At 39.6% G+C, this 19,270-nt stretch overlaps 1 protein-coding gene across 1 annotated transcript in view; it reads left to right on the top strand.

The window, feature by feature from the left end:
• The window catches only part of dgkb (diacylglycerol kinase, beta), a 56,018-nt gene extending 36,748 nt beyond the window's left edge, over positions 1-19,270 (top strand). The window contains exons 21-25 of the mRNA XM_034153373.1: positions 8,698-8,788; positions 9,614-9,809; positions 14,286-14,406; positions 14,649-14,709; positions 17,354-19,270. Coding sequence (XP_034009264.1) covers positions 8,698-8,788; positions 9,614-9,809; positions 14,286-14,406; positions 14,649-14,709; positions 17,354-17,461 — 577 coding nt within the window. The 3' untranslated portion in view covers positions 17,462-19,270. The remainder of the gene's footprint in view (positions 1-8,697; positions 8,789-9,613; positions 9,810-14,285; positions 14,407-14,648; positions 14,710-17,353) is intronic.

Raw genomic sequence — 19,270 nt, 5'->3', positions numbered from 1 at the left:
ACCAACAGTGTACTGTATGTGCAGATCTGATCTGGAGCTCAGCATGACGAATGGACCAGCTCCATATTTAGCATTAGCGATTACCTCGAGAAGATGCGTCTACCTTTATGAGTAGAACAAATGTGGCATCTATGTTTCCATCAATATTTAAAGTCTCCCATACGTCTCCACTAGCGCCAGGGAGTAATTGCAGGCCTAATTGAATTTGCTTGGCTAGTTTGACATCATGGATCAGTCAGACTGATGACATGCAGCCTCCTAATAATCCCATTTGTACTAATTATCATTTTTTACCCTAGTACAACATTTAGCCAACCATCTCTCTGCTGCTTGTTGCTTGAACATGATATGAGAGAGAAAGATTTCACAAGGAAAAGAAGGTTTATAGATAAACGTATTGACTCTAATTTTGTGATAAAATAAAGAGGGTGTTGGGTAGTAATCCCTTTATACGCTGGTACCAATGTTCATGTTTCAACATTGTTCGTCACACTCAACTTCAGTCACTTTCTAGGTCTCCATGCAGGACACACACAGCTCTGTTGTTTTACACCATTTTAAGCCTTTGTGAAAAATGATTTAGATATTTTAAGAAAATTATTCTGTCTGTTATTTGAATTCAATGAATAATTCAGTAGGGGGAATGGGTTTAGGATCTCTCTATTACACACTATCCTTGCCGATTCAATAATGCATGATTATAGTTTTTCAAGGTAGCATAGATTTTGTTGAATTTGTCCAAAGGGCTCGTGTCCATTGGAGGTGTATTGCAACTTATCACAGAGTCATTTTCCCGCAGCCTGAAGCAGTTTCTCAGGATCTTCAGTGTCAAAAGAGGCAGCCTTTCTCTGCTACAGTATTTTATATCACTTTTATCTGCAATAAGGATGTTTCTTTCAAAAATAAATGAAAGGATTGATATTTTTGACTACTTTTTAACAAGCTTTATGCACCATAAAACATGAATGCACTGAAAGATTTCAGTCAAATAAAATCCTAATAATCACACATTATAGACACACACACTTTTACTAATATACCTTCTTGCACAAGATACTGAGTCGTTTTGTTTGTTTTTATCTGTTTAGCTAAACCTTTTGGATAAATAATGTACTGTTCCTCAGACTGGGGTATAATTTAACATCAGTTAAGGTATTTAATGAAAGTTTTGAGAGAGCTCTTTCACAGCTGTAGAGATTGACCTGACTTTCTGCATCGTAAAATTGTTTTGAACATGTTGGTTGTACAGAATACTCAAAATTAGTATTTTTGATAGTGTTCATTGTACAACAAAATGTATTTTGGAACAGCACTGTCTGTGGATAGAAAAAATAATGAATGTACTGTATATCTAAACACAATATTGGCACATTTTCATTGATTCAAATTGCTTATTTATTATGTATTTTCAAAGTTCTAGTGTCACCGTATTTGTGAAACCTTGACGTGGCTATTCAATTGTTTTCTTAGACAAAATTATGAGATAAACAAACATGTAAGTTGTCAGCCCAACATTTAGTTTTTTTAATTATCTGACAGCAGTAAAGCTTTTTACCCCCCCCCCCCTGATCCCAATCTACAGTATACATCTTCTCCCTGGTTTGACCTCAAAGAAACTGCATACAAATTAACAAGGTTTAATTACCAAACAAACAACTTCATGTAGCTTTTGTTAATCATGAAATGAGGGGATTGTGTTGATGAAATGCAGGGGTCATACCCTAGCTCTTCCCTTCATTTCTCTTGTTCTATCCGTCTTCTGCATTTGCACCATGGGGTGATTACCAGGGCGAAGGTGTGAAGATTTGACACTCGGCAGATAGATTCATTTACTGCCACTGCCGGACCTGGAGGTGATAATGAGGTTGAGGATTAAAAGCAGACAATCAGTCGGCCCGTGACGAGGGCTGCGCCACCTCCTCCCCCTCTGACACTCCTCCACCGCCTTGTTAAAATATACTACTCCGTTTCTTCACCCCGTTTTTTGCTGATCTCCAATGTAATTACACACTAATCTCTGACTCTAAGGGAAAGGGATGGATGAGAAATGAGGAGAGTGAGGTAGAGCAAGAGAGAGAGAGAGAGAGAGAGGTTTAGAAAATTACAAACTTTGTCTTGTTATACGGTTTCGTTCTTATATACATCTTTGTTCACCCGTTGATGTTCAGATTGGTAGATTTGAGTCACTGAGCAGATTCCTTTCTTTCATTTGAACCAATTCTCAGTTTTGACATACAGTACATGACTGTAGCGCAGACTGACACGACCCCAAAGCTTTACGGGACATTTAATCAACACCGTGATATCCACTTTGCGCAACCTCAATAGCGTCAGAATAATGGAAAGGAAAGACTGAAGTTGCGACACTTCTGTTCCTATAACTTATAAAAAAATATATATATTTCCCTCCATGCGTTACTCCTGAACCATGAACATTCGGATTGTTTCCTGGTTCAAGATGTATCTTTAAGTAAAGGCAATGACCATTTTTAGTACAACTTCCCGGGCAAATTTCAGGCTGTTGACCTTCGTTGCGTTTATCAAACTCTACCTATATAAAGGTTATACATCCTTTTATGGGAATTGTTGTGGTTATAGAAACATTTACTCAAGATGAGGATTGGAATCATCCAATCTGGATAAATACCAAAGGGATCTTGGGCAGATATGAATAGACATTAGTCTGTTTCACTTCAAGAACATATTCTGATACAAAGCCAATACAAAGTGGCTTTTGATTGGAGCTCATGAGATCTGAGGGCAAACATCTGATTTGGGACGATTTAGTTTCCGTGTGAAAGCTGGTGAGGCTTCACCTGCAATGTTTGTTTATTCTCTGGCATCGATCATGGCACCTTGATGTTCCCATGATATTTGCCCTGCATACCCAGATCTATTTTTGGTCCCGATACATCTAACACCGTCACGGCGCTCCTCCAGAGCCGCTCTGCCCCCGTGCGCCCACAGTGTCTCGCTGTGCTGTGTAACCATCCTGAGTTAACCTTTCCTGAAGGCACAGGGAAGCCCAGGCATGGAGCACTCTTTAGCATAATGAGTATGTTCATCAAAGACTGCGATGTGCTGGAAGGGCCGCCGGAATCACCAACACACGCAGCCATCAACACACCTAATGCTAATGTACGTGTAGGCATGTAGGTGTGTGCGTGTTTCCTGCTGAGCTGGGAACAGGGCCACAGGTGATGGCGCTTTAAATTACACATGTGCACACACTCATTTACACACCGACACGCTCACACACACATGAATAGTGGACCTCAGTAGCGGCCGCCCTCGGACCTCATTTGAGGATGAAATCGTTTATGTGACCAAAGTGTCATCTATAATTAATGACCACTTGTGTGTAATTTAGAGGGATCTCACCTGTGGCCCTGTCCCCAGCTCAGTGGGCACACACACACACACACACACACACACACACACACACACACACACACACACACACACACACACACACACACACACACACACACACACACATACATATATATATATATATATAAAATAGTAAGATTGGTCAGTTAATATACTAAATGTTGTGATTTTCATTTTATTCACTACTAAATCTGATAATGTATCTACAAAACTCTTTTCATTAAGCCATATCAACAATGAACATGTTAAACAGCATTAAGCTGGAGGTCCAGTAGCTAAATGGTTATCTTACTACAACTCACTGGCTTAATGTCTGGCTGTGGACCTTTGTTGCATGTCTCAGACTCACCCCATGTTTCCTGTTTAATGTAATGTCTTTCTCTCTTCTGTTACCAATCCGATAAAGGCAATTCATCTTTAAAATAAAAAAATAAAAAGGATAGTGGTAATTGTAAAAAGTGTATGTCATTAGCCACAATAGATGTTATTCCTATGGATACCGGGCTGATATTAATGGACATCATTTATTAATCTGTATCACTTGTAGCAAATGTCATTCGGATGCAAAACCTTCATGTTCCTGGTAACATTGTTGAAAAAGGCCTTTTATACTGAACATGAAGTATTTAAAAAAAACATTAATAGCCATATCTTCATTTTAAAGTTATTAACCCACATTCATTATTCTTTGTTAAATGATAATGTTGCCTGCTGTAATGTCCTATATTTATTTTCAAAAGGAACTTTTGAATTCATTCACTGCATGAATGAAAAAGTGGAGGGAGTTTTGAAGAATGTCAATTATTTGAGATACAGGCTTCTTTTCAGTCTCTAAATATGATTTTTATCACGTTTTCTTTCCCCTTTCATTATTACCGCCAAATATAGACAGAAAAGGGAGAGAGAGCGATGACAACATGAAGCAAAGGTGCTGCCGAGGTGCTTTAATACTTCAGGTCTTTAGGGGTTGACTCCTGAAAGCTAATGAAGAACAATAACTGAGTCAGTTGCACTCTCGTCGTGAAACAGACTTAAATCAAAGTGTCCCCCCTGCAGATGTGTTGCTGAAGGTGTCAGACATTAGATAAGCACAATTCTATAACGCCCCAAGCTTTGCAAACAATATGAAATCATTCATTAACAGTATTGCTTTGAATTCATTTCAGGTGTCTTAACAGTTCCCCACAGTATCACAAATTATATTCTCCTTCATTTCAACTTTATTTTATTATTATGCTCACCGTTAAGCAGCCTGATAACAGCATTTGCGTGTTGAAATCAATTACAGAAATACCTTTAAAATGAAGGAGCGGGAATGTCTGTGCAATGAAGGGCAACTCAACCAAGTATTCCTGCCATTAACACATAAGTCAAATTAGACCGCTGCATTTATTCATTATAAAGTAACCTTTAAGCCTAAAATGATCCTTATTTTTTCTTTTAACTTCATATGCACTGTCTGCTAATGAGACAATCTAGCTCTTTTTGTGCAGTATAAGTATATAAAGCTTATCCGTTCATTTCTATGTGATTTAAACAGCTCAGTTTTTTTGTTTCTAAAGCTGTTGGATGTGTAATACCCGTATCAGTAGTTTTGGTATATATATAAAAAGCTCCTATGAATCACTGCAGTGCAACAGAAAGAAATACATTTTTCAAACTGCTTGCCGCATCTCTGAAGGCAAGGCGATGCAACTCGGGTCATTTCTCAAACTGCCAGTCGGAGTCGGAGCGCTCTAGGCGGTGTCATGTTAAACAAAACAGTGCATTGATGCAATGCACAAAGAGTTGGTTATGTCAATGCGATATTTATCACCTCTGATCAAGAAGAAATTAGTGTGAAGATAAGGTCGTAGATCATTGTGGGTTAGATTAAGTGTCAGAGGGGAAATAAATCAATGGCTGTGTGCCTGGCGTTCAGTGTGGCCGGTGGAAAGTGCATCTAAAGGTGCTGTGGCCTCGGGACAGCGGCGCTGCACTGAAGCTTATTGCCTCTGACATCCTTTAATATGGTGACCATCCAGTGGAGCTGTGATGAACATTGTGTATTGTTTGAATTCAGCCTTTTTGAGCGACATTTGTCTTTCTGTTGCTTGCCTGGATGTGTTTCTCTTGGTGTGAGATGTTTCTCTAAAGCCCTTTTGGGTTGTTGTTTTTCTTGGCCACACAGTTTGTATATGTCCTCTTCTTTCAGTTTTGTTTTATGATTTGTTTGTGCAAATAAACTACACCTCAGTAGCTCTGGAAACCTGAGCCACTGTTTTCTTTTGGTGTGCCAGCTGTGACTACTACAGCTGATCTCACATTCACACCGCCAAAGTTATTATTGCAGTAGTCTTTGCATTGATACACTGAAGTTACAATCACACACAGGGGCCTTGTGGCTTCTAGTTGAATTATAAAACCAGCTACATACATGCGACTGAAAACAAGAATCTGACACAGATATTCCACAGGAGACCTAATGAAGGGATTTCTAAAATCTCCTAGAAAGATGCAGGAGTCAGCCAACAGTATAAGCAAATGGGCACTTTATGTTCACGTTTATTGCACTTAATCTACATTAAAAGTATCATCTTACTCAAATGGACTCCCTATTAATCCTAGCATAAGCTTGCCACTATTGAAGACGCTCCTCTGTCGTTCTGTCAGAGGAGTCTAGTGTTTAGCATCAGTCGGCAGATAACAAATGACAATCCGATCCGGCCAATGGGATGCTCCTAATTACCTAATGAACAGGCAGATGAGGTGATTTGTTGCCATGGTGCGCTTGTTAGGTTAAGTGGTGGAAATCGACAGGATGGTTAGATTCTGTCTTTTACTGTATCTATTCCTACAGTGTGTCTTCAGTGTCCAAGTGCAGCTGGGTTTCTCTGTATTACGATGTCTCTGTTCAGGATGTTCCTGTACACATGATGTAGTCATGCTATCAAATTTGAGGAGAATCAGTCGGTTACTAGCTTTTTTGAAAATGAAGTTGGTCATTATTATATGAATGTCCATGTAACAGGTGAAACATGTAGCAGCTTGTAAACGACGAAGAAACATCTAAATTGATGCAGCAGAACCAGAGATATCGCTTTTTTCCCTCCATGCAGTTGTTCTTCTTGTCCTTGGGTAATGAGTTCCAGTTGCATTGTGGGTAATGTTCACAAAACAATGTAGTGCAATATATAGTTTAGTTGGAGATTTGGGTATGTTAGCTAGCACAGCAGTAATGCCTGCAGAATGTGTAAATGTGTGAGGAACATGTGTGTGTTCTCTCTGTTACGTTCCTCTAGTTTCTCCTTACCTCGCGTCCATACATTCATGAAGTGGTTTAGCTGTAGTTTGAATAATTGGACGTTTTTCTTCTTTGAAGCAGTTTGAAATAACACCCTTACCTCAGCTTGCTGCAGTTAGAGAGCATCCTCTTTCCATTCACTTTTTTACCTCTCAAACTTGCTTTGGTTTACTCATAGTTTCAGATATCAGAGCCTCTTGAATGTTACAGCAACATACCAGAACCAGCTTTAAATCAACAATAACAAAGAGCATACAACACATGCCCTGTAGTGTATTTGGCCTCATTCTCTCCATCAATCTCTAACAGCCACTAGTTTTGAATATGCTTTTCAGAGTGGCCACCTTAATTTGTTTGTTTGCAAAATTGCCCAGGCCTTTGTTAATGTGTTCTCTTGGGTTTGACTACTGAGCCTACAGACTGGTGATGATGAGGATGATGAAGGTGGTGATGCAGTGGGAGATGTAGGGATGTGTTGTTGTGGAAAGCCTCTCAGCGTGGCCCCGTCGCCCTCCTGCCTCTTCCCACCTCCCTCTGCTCCCATCCCTCTTCTATTGACCATGTTGCACATTATAAATCAACTGTGAGTTGGGCTACCTTGCAAGTACCCTAATGAAAGCTCATTTATAAAGTGGCTAAATGGTCCTGACAAAAGTCCTAATGAGGAAATCAATAATTCAGTGATTGTTACTCTTCTTATACTAATACGTTCCTCTTGTAGCGCTTTGATTCAAGCTAAGAGAAGGCCATTTTTTACTGTTTTCAATTCTGCGTGTCAGCATTGTGTCTGTCCTTGAATCTTTTTGATGAATAGTGTGTTGTCTGCTGTTTCTTGGAAAGATTAAAAGGCTTTTGCGATCGGCGGGACGCTGTGACGCTGCTTGAAAGCTGTGATGTTGCATTGTGATTTCTGTGACATCAACAACAGCTGTCTAGTCTTTGTCCCTCTTCGATTTCCTGTTTTAATGCCCTCGCTTTTATATTTATCTACTCCATGTGATATTAGACTATAACTTTTTATTTTCAAGTAGACCTTATCATTATAGGGTACACTCTGTTGTGAGAATGGTCTAGCTCCAGTAATGAAGATTATCCACTTCCCTATAGGACTTTCTTTAAAACGACGTGTAAATCATTCATAGCTCATCTCTGCTAATGTTGCCCTCCAGGAAGCTTTAGCGGGCTTAGGCCTAATATTGGTAGCCCTAGCATTGCACGAAATGTTAAATCAGCTGCCCACAAATATTTAAGTTAATTCTCCCTTTAAGTCCACAAGAGATCTATTCAATTTGAAGGTGTTGACCGAACTGTAAGACGTCTGTTTGCAGTTTTAAGTGTTAGTCATGCAATTTAACATCGAATAAACTAATAAAACAAATGTATGTCTATATAAAGGGGTACAACTAAAAAAATCCAATCTCTAAAACGAAAAAGGTACATTTTATTTGAGTAGTCATGAGTGAATGTAATGTGCCGTAGCAGTATGTGGACAGATGGTGAGTCACCCCTGCGAGGTCATTGATCATCAGCCTTAGCAATGGGATAGTTAGCTGTAGGAAGCCCGGGGAGCAGCGCCCCAGTCCTCTGTTAATTGAAGGGGCAGTTTAGATTACCCTCTCACACCCCTCACTGGGCCCTAATGTTGGGCATGGGTACCCACTGGTCACCCCGTGTGCTCCCTCAGATGCTTCTTGAACTGGCTTAAGATTCATCATTATGCTTCAATATGTGATTAATGACCCACATTATGCATTCTCTGGAGATTAATGACTGTGTGGATTCGGTCAGTGGTAAACATTAAAGGTATTTCCTGTGTAGTTTAGAAGATCCTTTTTTTCAAGCATGAATCAAAAACACCTCTACAGAATGTTCTCTTTTCATAATCTCATAAAGGACAAGAGATATGAATGAGCAGAAGAGATGCTATGACTACACGCTTCAGATTTTGATGTGGGGAAAACTACAGTATGTTGGCTCTTTGCTCGGTCCCTTTGCAATTCATGTTGTCTTGTTTCTTTCAGAACAAAGAACAAGCTGTGGTACTTTGAGTTTGGCACGTCAGAGACCTTTTCTGCCACATGTAAGAAGCTCCATGACTTTCTGGAGGTTGAGGTAAATCAAACCACATTCTTTACAGTATGTTGAGCCCTATAGAAGAGAAACTATTAGCATGGGATAGATAGACTTCAAACATTATTTGATCAACTCTTTTATGGGAATCCCAACCAGTCCTACATCTATTTTATTGAATTATTTGATTTAAAAAAACATTCACATACTGTAATGCAGATCGCTGCAAGTACCTTGGTAAGAATAATGGTGCTTGTTAACATATTCTGGTCTGCCTGTGTTCCATAAATGGCACAAATGGTACTTGTTTCAAATGAAGCCAGACAAAGTGTTGATGTGTGAAGGCTATCTGTGCACCTCCCCACCCGCTTCTCACTGAACATCAGTTCAACACACAGGTAATTAGCCCTACACGACCCTGCTGTGTGTGATATTGAGTGATAATGAAGATGGTGTCTATACAATTCATCTTCCCCCTTCTCGTGCGATCCTAACAGTGCAGAGGTCTTCATTAATTAGTGCTCGATAAGTACATACACTACCAGGGGAGGTGAGGATCCATACTGGTACAAAATCCACTATTTAGAGGAATCGCAGCCTTTTTCAGCTTAATCAGATCAAATTGACTAGAAGAGTGTTTTTAAAGGCAGGCTCAGCCCAAACAGACAGGCTCAGTCTCAGGTAGATATAGAAAGAGAGGCAGATTTATAGATAAGTACAGACAGACAGGTTAAGGCTCAGACATGTCCTTGTTCATCAGGTGATTTGTGGATGATTAGTCATTTGAATATACTATATCACTTGACTGATAATAATATTTCTGCCTGAAATACTAAACAAATCAATTCTTATTTTCCCTTGTAAAAGTGTGATGGTGTCACTCTGGACCTCAGCAGCATCTCTTTGGAAGGCATTGCCATTCTCAACATTCCCAGCATGCACGGCGGCTCAAACCTTTGGGGTGAGAGCAAGAAGAGAAGGGGTAACCGCAAAGGAGGCAAAAAGAGCCAAGACAAGAGGACACCAGTACTGGACCCCAAGGAACTGATGTTTGCAGTTCAAGGTAGATTTGACAACATAATAATTCATACATGTTACATTTGTTTATTGCTTTCCCAATTATATAAGATAATGAAATATAAAGGAGTATATGTGGATTTGTTTTACCACATTGGTCCGGTCTGAAATATCTCACTATTGAAAAGACTACAAACATTGTCTGCAGAAATCCAGGTTTTAAAGTGCAGGGGGCCTACACCAGACACAGTCTGTGTCCTTGCTCCTTTTAGATAGATCAAAGTCTAAACTTTCCACCAAACTTTTCTTGAGTGCATGAATATTTCACAGAGGACAAGGTTAATCATAGCTAGCAGGTTTTGTTTGCAAAGAAAGGTACAATCCTGTCACTGTTTGGAACTGTCACTTGTGTATTAATGGTCTGTGTAGGCTCCAGTGGGCAGGCTCAGTTAATAAGAGCGGACTGGGGGGGGGGGTGTTGGGCATACCCCTGAATCCATTTATGTCCAAAGGAAGCCCGTCAATGGAACTATGAATGAACAAAGCAGAATGAGTCAGCTGCTCTGTCCTATCTGGTCAAATGGTGTGAGCAACTTGAAGGTCTCATTAGAAAAAGCAAGAAATATGAAGAATATATATTCCATTCTAATATGTAAAGATATTATTACCAACATGCAAAAAATGTCATCTCTGCATTTAGAATTTGAAAAGTTGGCGCTGTGAAGTTGGGTATTTTAACATAAGGGGCTTTGCAGTTTTGCTCCCTCTTGGAGCCAGCCTCAAGGGGTCAGCTTCACTGTTCTGCCCCGGAGTTAGCTTGAGGTCATTGCCATGGTAAACAATGTGTTTTGTGAACATTTTACGTTCCGTTATTGTTAAAAACAGGATTCTCCAAATTTGCAGATTTTTTTTACTCAAAGATGAATTTAAGGGTTCAAGATATTTCACCTCTGGTTGACTACAGTATCTAGTTTTAAGATTGAGAATGTTTTTTTTTGTTTTTAATTCCCACAAAAGTTGTCATTTTGGCGGAAACAAATATTTTTTTATTTCCCATCATGTTCAACTGTTGCTCGCTTAGGTGCACACTAAATCTTCAGGTGTCTCAGTGAGGACCTCCAGACATGGCCGACAGTGATCCCTTAAGAGGCTTCACTGATCAGAACATGAAAAAACAGGACTCTGTGAGGCTTTAATTGTTGTTATTCCATGTTTGTTTCCTTTGTATATCAGTTGCTGTTGCACCTTCAAAATGAAGATGGAAAAGATAGGGAGAAAGAATGAAAGAGAAAAGTAGCACCTCATTTACAGAAGCAGCATGAACTGTTCTTTTGATGAGAGAAAACATGTTTTTATTGTTGTGTAAGTACAGTAAATCACAGCAATGGCAGTGAAAGAGTGGAATAAAAGTCAGCCAAATCACAACAAACGTTCTTTAAGCAACTGCTGCTGTATGCCGGGATGCATATAGCTTTCCAAAATGGAAAGATGTGACTGTGAAGTTAAGGTGCTGTGTGGCACCGACTGTGAGGGAGATAGTTGATCAATTTAAACCCAATATTGCTACAATGAACACTCCATTAATCCCTGAATAAAAATCAATCAGTGTGGTTTATAAAAAGGCCCACATCTGAACCTGGAAAGGCACTTAGTGTGAGTGGGGAGTATGCATTTGTCTGCCTCTTGTCATTCTTCTCTGTTTGTGTTTGCCTTTTTATTGACGTGTGTTGTGTGTGTGTGTGTGTGCCCTTGTGGAAGGTGCCCTCAAGGTGAGCAGCCTAACTTGTCAGATCAAGAGAACGACGTATTTAGAGGTAAACACAGGAGTGCATTAGCCCAGAGGGGGCACCGCTGAGCACGATGCACGGATCAAACTGTTGGCAGGGATTATTGTGTGTGTGGTTGCGCGAGTTTGTGGGTGGAGGGTGGCTGCTGGATTAAAAAAAAAAGAAAAACCTGACCTTTCGGGAGCTGTTAAATCGTCCCGCTGGTGACGCCAGGAGACAAGCCCCTCAGGTGGAAGGGAATGGCTACGGAGTGAATTATTTAGAATGGGACTGAGGTTTAAGCAGGGTGGGGGGGGAGGTGGGAGGTCCATGTGTGGGTGGAGGGGCTGAGGCTTGGGACTGATGCCCCATGACAAGCCCCATGAAGCTTTCTTTAGAGGATTGGCCTCCTCCTCCCGCCATTCCCGTTTAGTTTTACTCTCAGCTGATCGGCTGCTGGTCCTCACTGTCTCCCTTTTATTCCTCCGCTCTCTCACTGTTGCTCCACATGTGTCACTGTGCCGCCACTAGCCCCGACAGGTAGTTGTTTGACAATGACAAGGACGCCGTTTCTTATCCCACACTCTGATGGGAAGACATGGCTGCCAAGATTAAAGCCTGCAGGGTTGCTTGGGAATCTCCCATACTGTAAGGACTGTAATTCACATGACTGTCTCACTCTCTCTGCGTTGTTACTTTCAGTGGCTGTTTTTTTATTGCTGTCAAATATTGCCTTTTACACCTGAGTGAGGCACATAATGTTTATTGTAGGTTATACTCGGCCTCAGACTGCTTATCTTGTGTGTTTAACATTGCAACATCCTTCTTGTGTAAACTGTTAGGTGACTGTATTTTTCCCCCACTTACTGCCTTTTGAAAGTAAACATGATGGCTTTTAGAAAACTTGATTGAGGCCATTGTTTATTTGTGTTACGTTTATTTCTGTTTTAACCTCTAATGTTAGAATTAATGGTTAAAATAAGAAAATAAATATCCTTCAAAAATCATAGTCATAGTCACAATCAGTGACAGTCAAGTAGACTGATTGTATCATGGGTCTGAAATCATTGAGATTCAATTATATTTGTTTGCCCTCAGATTCAAGGTTCTGATTAATATAATACAGTAATACATGTTGGGTAAAACGAAATGTTGTGTCAAAACATACATTTGTTGTTGAGGTGTTTGTAGGCATATCATTCATCCTGCTTCCTATCTTTATGTTAATCTAAACTATAAGTCTTGAGACTTAAATATACAAAAAGGACTAATGCAAGAGTGGCATCGATATGTTTATCTTGGAGTCATTAAGAAAGCAAAAAGACATATTTCCCAAACTGCAACTATTCCTTTGAATGACCTCATATGGCATTTGCAACTGTAAAAAATGTGGTTGCATTAGTAATGTGTTCAAATAAAAAATAAATCAAACATCTCTGTGTGTATACCCAAAACATACAGGTACATTATATTTTGTCTGTACAGAGTCTGCTGACCTTGTTATATTTAGCAGGAAGGCTCTACGCTCTTTCAAACAGTAAGCCCTCTTGGGAATACTGGATCTTTGTAGCCCCGGGCAACAAGGAATCCCTATCGCCATGGTGATGCTGTCCATCATACGTGTCAGTGTAGGCCTGTGTGAGCCGTTTGCATTAACGTGAGAAGTCAGAGCGGGGGGAGCAGCTTCAAAGCCCGGTGTCAGCAGGTCAACCTGCTGGGTCTGTACACACACTCTCACACTCCGACCCTGGAAAGCACTGCACTCACAGTCCGGCACCGAGATAGGGGCAGACGCATGTCCATCACCATGGTGACAGCTGGACACCACAGCTCGGCAGGGACAACAACACCTCACGACCACAGCAACATTACCCACAACACTTCTTCAGGAAACCACCGTGGCTCAGATACACATGACAGCGATGGAGCAGCATTGGTGACACAGAGCTAACTCGCTCACACGCACCAAGCGCCTAAAAATGGGTCTTCGTTTCAATTAGTGTCTGCATGCTCCCAGCAGCGTGGCAGCAGCTCCTTAATTTGTGGAGGGACGAGTCGATGGAGAGTCGGAGGCAGAGCGGGCCGCTGAAGCAGATGGGCCCTGCGTGATACTGGGCTTCCAGCAGGGGCAAAATCAATGCTCATAACTGCAAAACAGAAGAGATATTAATAATTATAATATCACAAGATTGCTTTGCATTGCCGGTGCAATTTAATTAATAGCTGTTTTGTATTAGGCTGGTTCTGGCTTCCTTTTTTTCCGATTTGTTTTTTATCTGTGGTGAAATGTTTCTGAAGTGAAGAACATCAGTTAGGTTGTTTTATTTATCCTCACTTTCCTTCTCATTTTCTCCCTTCCTTCCTCTCTTTCTTTTACATTTTCTTAATTCCACCCATCATTGTGTTGGTCCTGATCAGCCATATTTAGGGCAAACATTAACATAAAGGTTGTATATATACTTAATATGGAACCTTTTAAGCATAGAGTGTATATACCTATCCAAAACAGTAATTCAGATCTAACGGTTATACTTGTATGGCACACTATTCATGCATGCAGTAACAAACCATGACACGATCCTTATGTCTTCATGTCATTTTCTGATCAGGTCATTTTTCTCGTTTTAATTATTAATCAGCAGCCCTTGCAAAACTGGAGCTAAATCTCAAGTTAGCGTGCATGCTAGCAGCATATCTTGTATATTGGTCTTGATAGGGAAATAAGTATATTTACAGTTATGTTTTCTGTGTTTCAGACTTGTCTGACCAGCTGCTGGAGGTGGTGGGGCTGGAAGGAGCCATGGAGATGGGTCAGATCTACACCGGCCTGAAGAGCGCTGGGAGACGCCTGGCACAGTGCTCCTCCGTGACCATCAGGTCAGCTACTGGACCACAACACACTGTTTTATCAGAATTTGTCAGATTTTGGTATTTTGTTGATGATTTTTTGTCAGCATCTTTGCTTGATTTTGTTAGCATGATCAATATTTGGCCTGGGGGCAAAAAGCAAAACACAATCAGCAGTTTAATCATGGTAAAATAGTCCTCAGTTATCATTTCCTTCCAGTTGAAGATGAAGTTGCAACATTAAAATTCTTACATGTTTTCTTCTCTTGCAGAACCAGTAAATCCCTCCCCATGCAGATTGATGGGGAACCTTGGATGCAGACTCCCTGCACTGTGAGTCATTAAAAGTCTCTAGCACCTTTGACATCATAAGTGTGATCTGTTGCACCGTGTATAACAAATGTAAGGGTGATCAAATACATTTAAAAAATGTAATAGTCCAATATCACAAATTACTAAATTACCCCCAGCAGGCTATAGAGTATGTACCAGTGAGCAGGGCGACAGCAACAGGGTCAGCCATGATCCATGATCCAGACACAGCAATTACATGTAGCAACCTGAAAGACGAGAAATCACAAAAACTTGCTACATGGAAAATTGGCTGGTATCTATTTACTCTCACTCGATGGTGTCATTATTCAAAGCCTCACACATCCACGATACACCTGAATATGTGATTTCACCCGTTTGAGCTATTCTGTTTATAGCCTTTGTTTGAATCGTTCCAAATCCCAGTGGCAAAACCTTCAAGATGGTAGTTTGCAATAATCACTACAGATGAACTGCTAATGTGCAGAATAATAATCCTCCACATATTGGTCTCAAAAGATGTTGTGATACATACAACTTGACCTTACCTTATATTATATTACTTATAGGAAAATGTACAATAATGGACATCATTATGACGTTATGTATTTTACCTTAGTCGCTCATTTTAATCTGCAGTTCCTTGGCAGGTTGGTGTTTTACGAATAAACATTACAGTAGAACAAAAAAAATCGAACTTTTCATATTCAACTGTGCAAGAATGCACAAAATACAATACATGTAATTAAATGAATAGTTAAATGTATTCATTTAAAGTTAATACCAAAATCAATTCACCCAGTAAGGTCTTAAAGGACTGGCTCTGCACTGAATACCAATCTGTCTTTACTTCCAGTGTCTGCTGCTTCTATTTCTCCCACAGATCATTGTTTTATGTTACTTCTGCAGTCATTTCTGATAACAAATATTTAGAGATGCAAGTCTATCTTCTCCTAATTAGCTTTCTGTCTTTTTCTCCAACATGTGCTTTGATAAGTGTTTGCCCTCTGTCCAAGTTGTTTATTTTTCAAAATGAAACTCCTCACTTTGTGTTGATTACGGTTGTGTTTAGCTTTAATTACAAGGCAACAGCAGATGAAGTGCTGCCGAGATTTACATATGGATTGCTCAGACGAAGCTGAAAACCCCAATGCATGACAAAACGAGTGCTCTTGTGTCTGCTGGCACAAAGTTGGGTTCTGACAATCCATTATTGTGCTGCAATGATTTCCACGGCGAGTTATTCATACTGTATGTTGGAGCTGAATTTGAATCAGTCGAACTGTTAAATGCTTATAAAAACACCACAGTTCAAATGGGATGTTATCCCACTAATTATTAACAACAACAACTATGCAAATGCGTCACAGTTCCCCTGCATGCATAACATATTTAACACGATACAACCATTTGCATTTTAAAGTGACATGACATGTATCACTTTCTCTTTGATAACTAGCTCTGATATAACTACGGCAAACTGAAATGTGACTGAACATAACATTTGTGGAAAATGCAAATACAAAGATATTGTGTATTAGTTTTTTTTTTTTTTTTAGAGCCACATTGCTCTGTAGCTGGGGATAATATTTCATTGAAATTCTTAATGTAGCATCTTTAAAACACAGCTTAGTTATCCTCCAAATGTATTTCAGTTATTCCTTTATGTATTGCTTACTGTATGAGACCAGCGTTTTCCATGAAAAGGTTTTTAAACATGAACCTAAATCATGTTCCATGATCTTAGAAAGCATGAGAAAGATGGTGATTGCTACCAAGTCAAGTACAATAGAAGACAGCGGTCCTCAGAAGTAAATGTGGTCCCTTTAATGCAGATAGTTGCATTTCCTTTCCCCATTACTGCGTTTAGATACTTAGTGCAACAGTATAATGCACTATGGGTTTAATATGACAACACTTGATGGTTGATGTTTGTTCTTCCAGTGATCTACAATTTATACTTTCAAAGGAAATGGCATCACTGTTGGGGAGCAACATATTTTCAGATATTGTACTCGTACATTTAAGACCATACTTTACTAGAATCCATCTTAATGCATATTATTTGACAAGAACCCATATGGGCAGATTGTTGTAGTTGCTAATTATTATTGGTTGAAAAAGAAGTGAAATAAAAACACATCCAAATGTAATGAATAAATGGTCATGTCAGAGAAAACAATGTCAGAAAACCATGAAAAGGGCCCTAAGTTTCGTTTTGTCCTACCAACACTCCGATAACCACACATCTTTCATTTACGTTATTATTAGACAAAAAGGGAACAAATCCTCACTTGTGTGAACCTAGAAACATTTACTCAAAGTGCCATATACACTTTATTAATTGATTTTCACAAGGTTCTCTGAATTGATTAATTGATTAGCACTAATATAGTCAAAAGAGGAAAGGGGAATGTCCTGCCTGGGAGAAGGAGAGGGGCCCCTTAAAATGTCTACTTCTAAGGTGCAACTCGTGATGCTCACAGTATTAAAACAGGAGGTTCAATGGGCCACAGATTCCTGAAACAAAGAGGGAAATAAACGCGCAAAGCAGGAAATGGTACGCACGCAGCATTAACTCACTAATTACCTTACATCCTTGTTTGTAATGCAGCAAGCAGCACCAAACTGAACCAGAGCTTCCTTTGTTTCTCTCCATCTTCAGATTGAGATCGTCCACAAGAACCAGGCTCCCATGTTAATTGGGGCGCCACAATGCCGAAGCTTCTTCTCCTCCGTCATCAGACGAACGCGCACTGAGAGCAAAGACTGATCGCTTCAAGACCTTTGAGTTCCACAATCAGCTGCAGAGCAGCAGCCACAAGTTGATCGTCACTCGGCCTGTTAGTGAAGGAGGGTCTTTGATGCCTGTTTGACAGCGCAGTGGAAGTAGCAAACTGTAGGTTCAGTATGTATTGCCGGTGGCTGGGGGTCACTGAGAAGCTTTTATTCGATGCAGAATGAGGTGTGTTTTAGAACTGATGCTTCAAACTACAGTGTGTAGAGTAGTTTAGCTCCAAAAATACTGAAGCTATTTCGGGAAGTCACATTTTATAAAAGTATTTTTATTTTTTGCTGTTGTGATCATGTGCCATGCGGGAAAAAAGCCCACAAATGAATGTGTTTTTTTGTGATAGGATGTATTTATTTATTTATTCATACTTTGCTGCTATTGATGTATTTTAACAGTTTTTTGCATTTGCATTCCACTGATGCATGATGGACAGAGAAAGAGTTTGTCGTTGTGGAAGCTGACATATCTGGAGCTTGCAGCTGATCCTTAGTAAGTGTTTAGTAAGAAGTAACGTTTATTTGATCAGCATTTTTTCAGCGCTTCACTCGTGAATGGCTTCAAGTAGTGAAAAGAGAGGAAGTAACTTTTGTTTCTTTTAATGGTTCCTGCAAGTCATCCTTGTCATGTTGTGATCTGCTGTGATGCTACTCCATCAGTGGAAAGATTAGGAATGAATATTGATCCTCATAAAAAATGCATGACACTTTTTGTTTTATGTTGCACGAGAGATTTCCAGACAGTTTGACCAACTGCGTGAACACTTCCTGTTGCATGAGTGACCAAGATCTGTTGTGACACTTGTGGAATTTGATTGTTTTTTGAATCTACGTCTGCAGTGCTGCTCATTTTAACCATATCAAACTTCATAACATGGCTGCATTTTTGTGAGATCCTGTGTTTCTGAGCAGGTACTCAGGAACTTTTAAATGGAGAAAGGTTCAAATGCAACAAAAAAGAGAAGTGTTTATACTGTATGTTGTTACAGTGACTCTATAGTTGGATATTCACAAGAGGCAGTTTGACCTCCTCTGGTCATTGATTTGCTCCAATGTCTACGGTTGAGTGTTTACAGTCCGCTGTGCATCAAAGCGTATATTGACCAATTTAAGGTCTAAATACAAAATGACTATTGACATATATATATATAGTAGGCTACATGCTTGATTTAAAGAATCAATACTTAAAATCAATCCCATCTAATAATTACAGTTTCAGAGGCATTTTACAGCCACTGAGTATGCACATGCTGGCTACACATTAATACAAAAAACATTTTCATTTGTTTCAAACAGCTTAATTCATAAGATCTCCTTACTGTATAAAAACATGGCATTATACTGGGTGGTAAAGCTACTGATTCAACACATGTCTGCATTTAAATAGTATTTATCTCATTCATTCTCACCAAAGACACATTTTGGTGGATTTCTTACAGACCTACCAGCGTGAAACAAACCTGATAAATATTTGTGTTAACTGAATTGCACTCCTGCTTGTTTTGTATGATGATTTAAAGCTTGACTGTTTCAGTCTTTAAAAGTGCCATATGCCTGTGGAGACTGAGGTCTGGTAAGTCTCCTGCGTCTTTGCTTTGTACGGTGCTGAGTTTGTACAGTGAGGTTGTATTTTTGTACACAGTATTTATTTATTTTTCCGCTTACTGCTTTCACTCTTGAACTAGCACCATGTTGTTCTGAATAAAATAAAAACTCATTCTGCCTGCCAATGTTGACTGGGTAAAGTGATAATGGAAATAATAAAAAATAAAGTTTTTTTGTTTGACATAAT

The sequence above is a fragment of the Trematomus bernacchii genome, unplaced genomic scaffold (genome assembly GCF_902827165.1).
Source record: "Trematomus bernacchii unplaced genomic scaffold, fTreBer1.1, whole genome shotgun sequence".
Lineage (NCBI taxonomy): Eukaryota > Metazoa > Chordata > Actinopteri > Perciformes > Nototheniidae > Trematomus > Trematomus bernacchii.
This window is presented reverse-complemented; position numbering and strand designations above follow the sequence as displayed.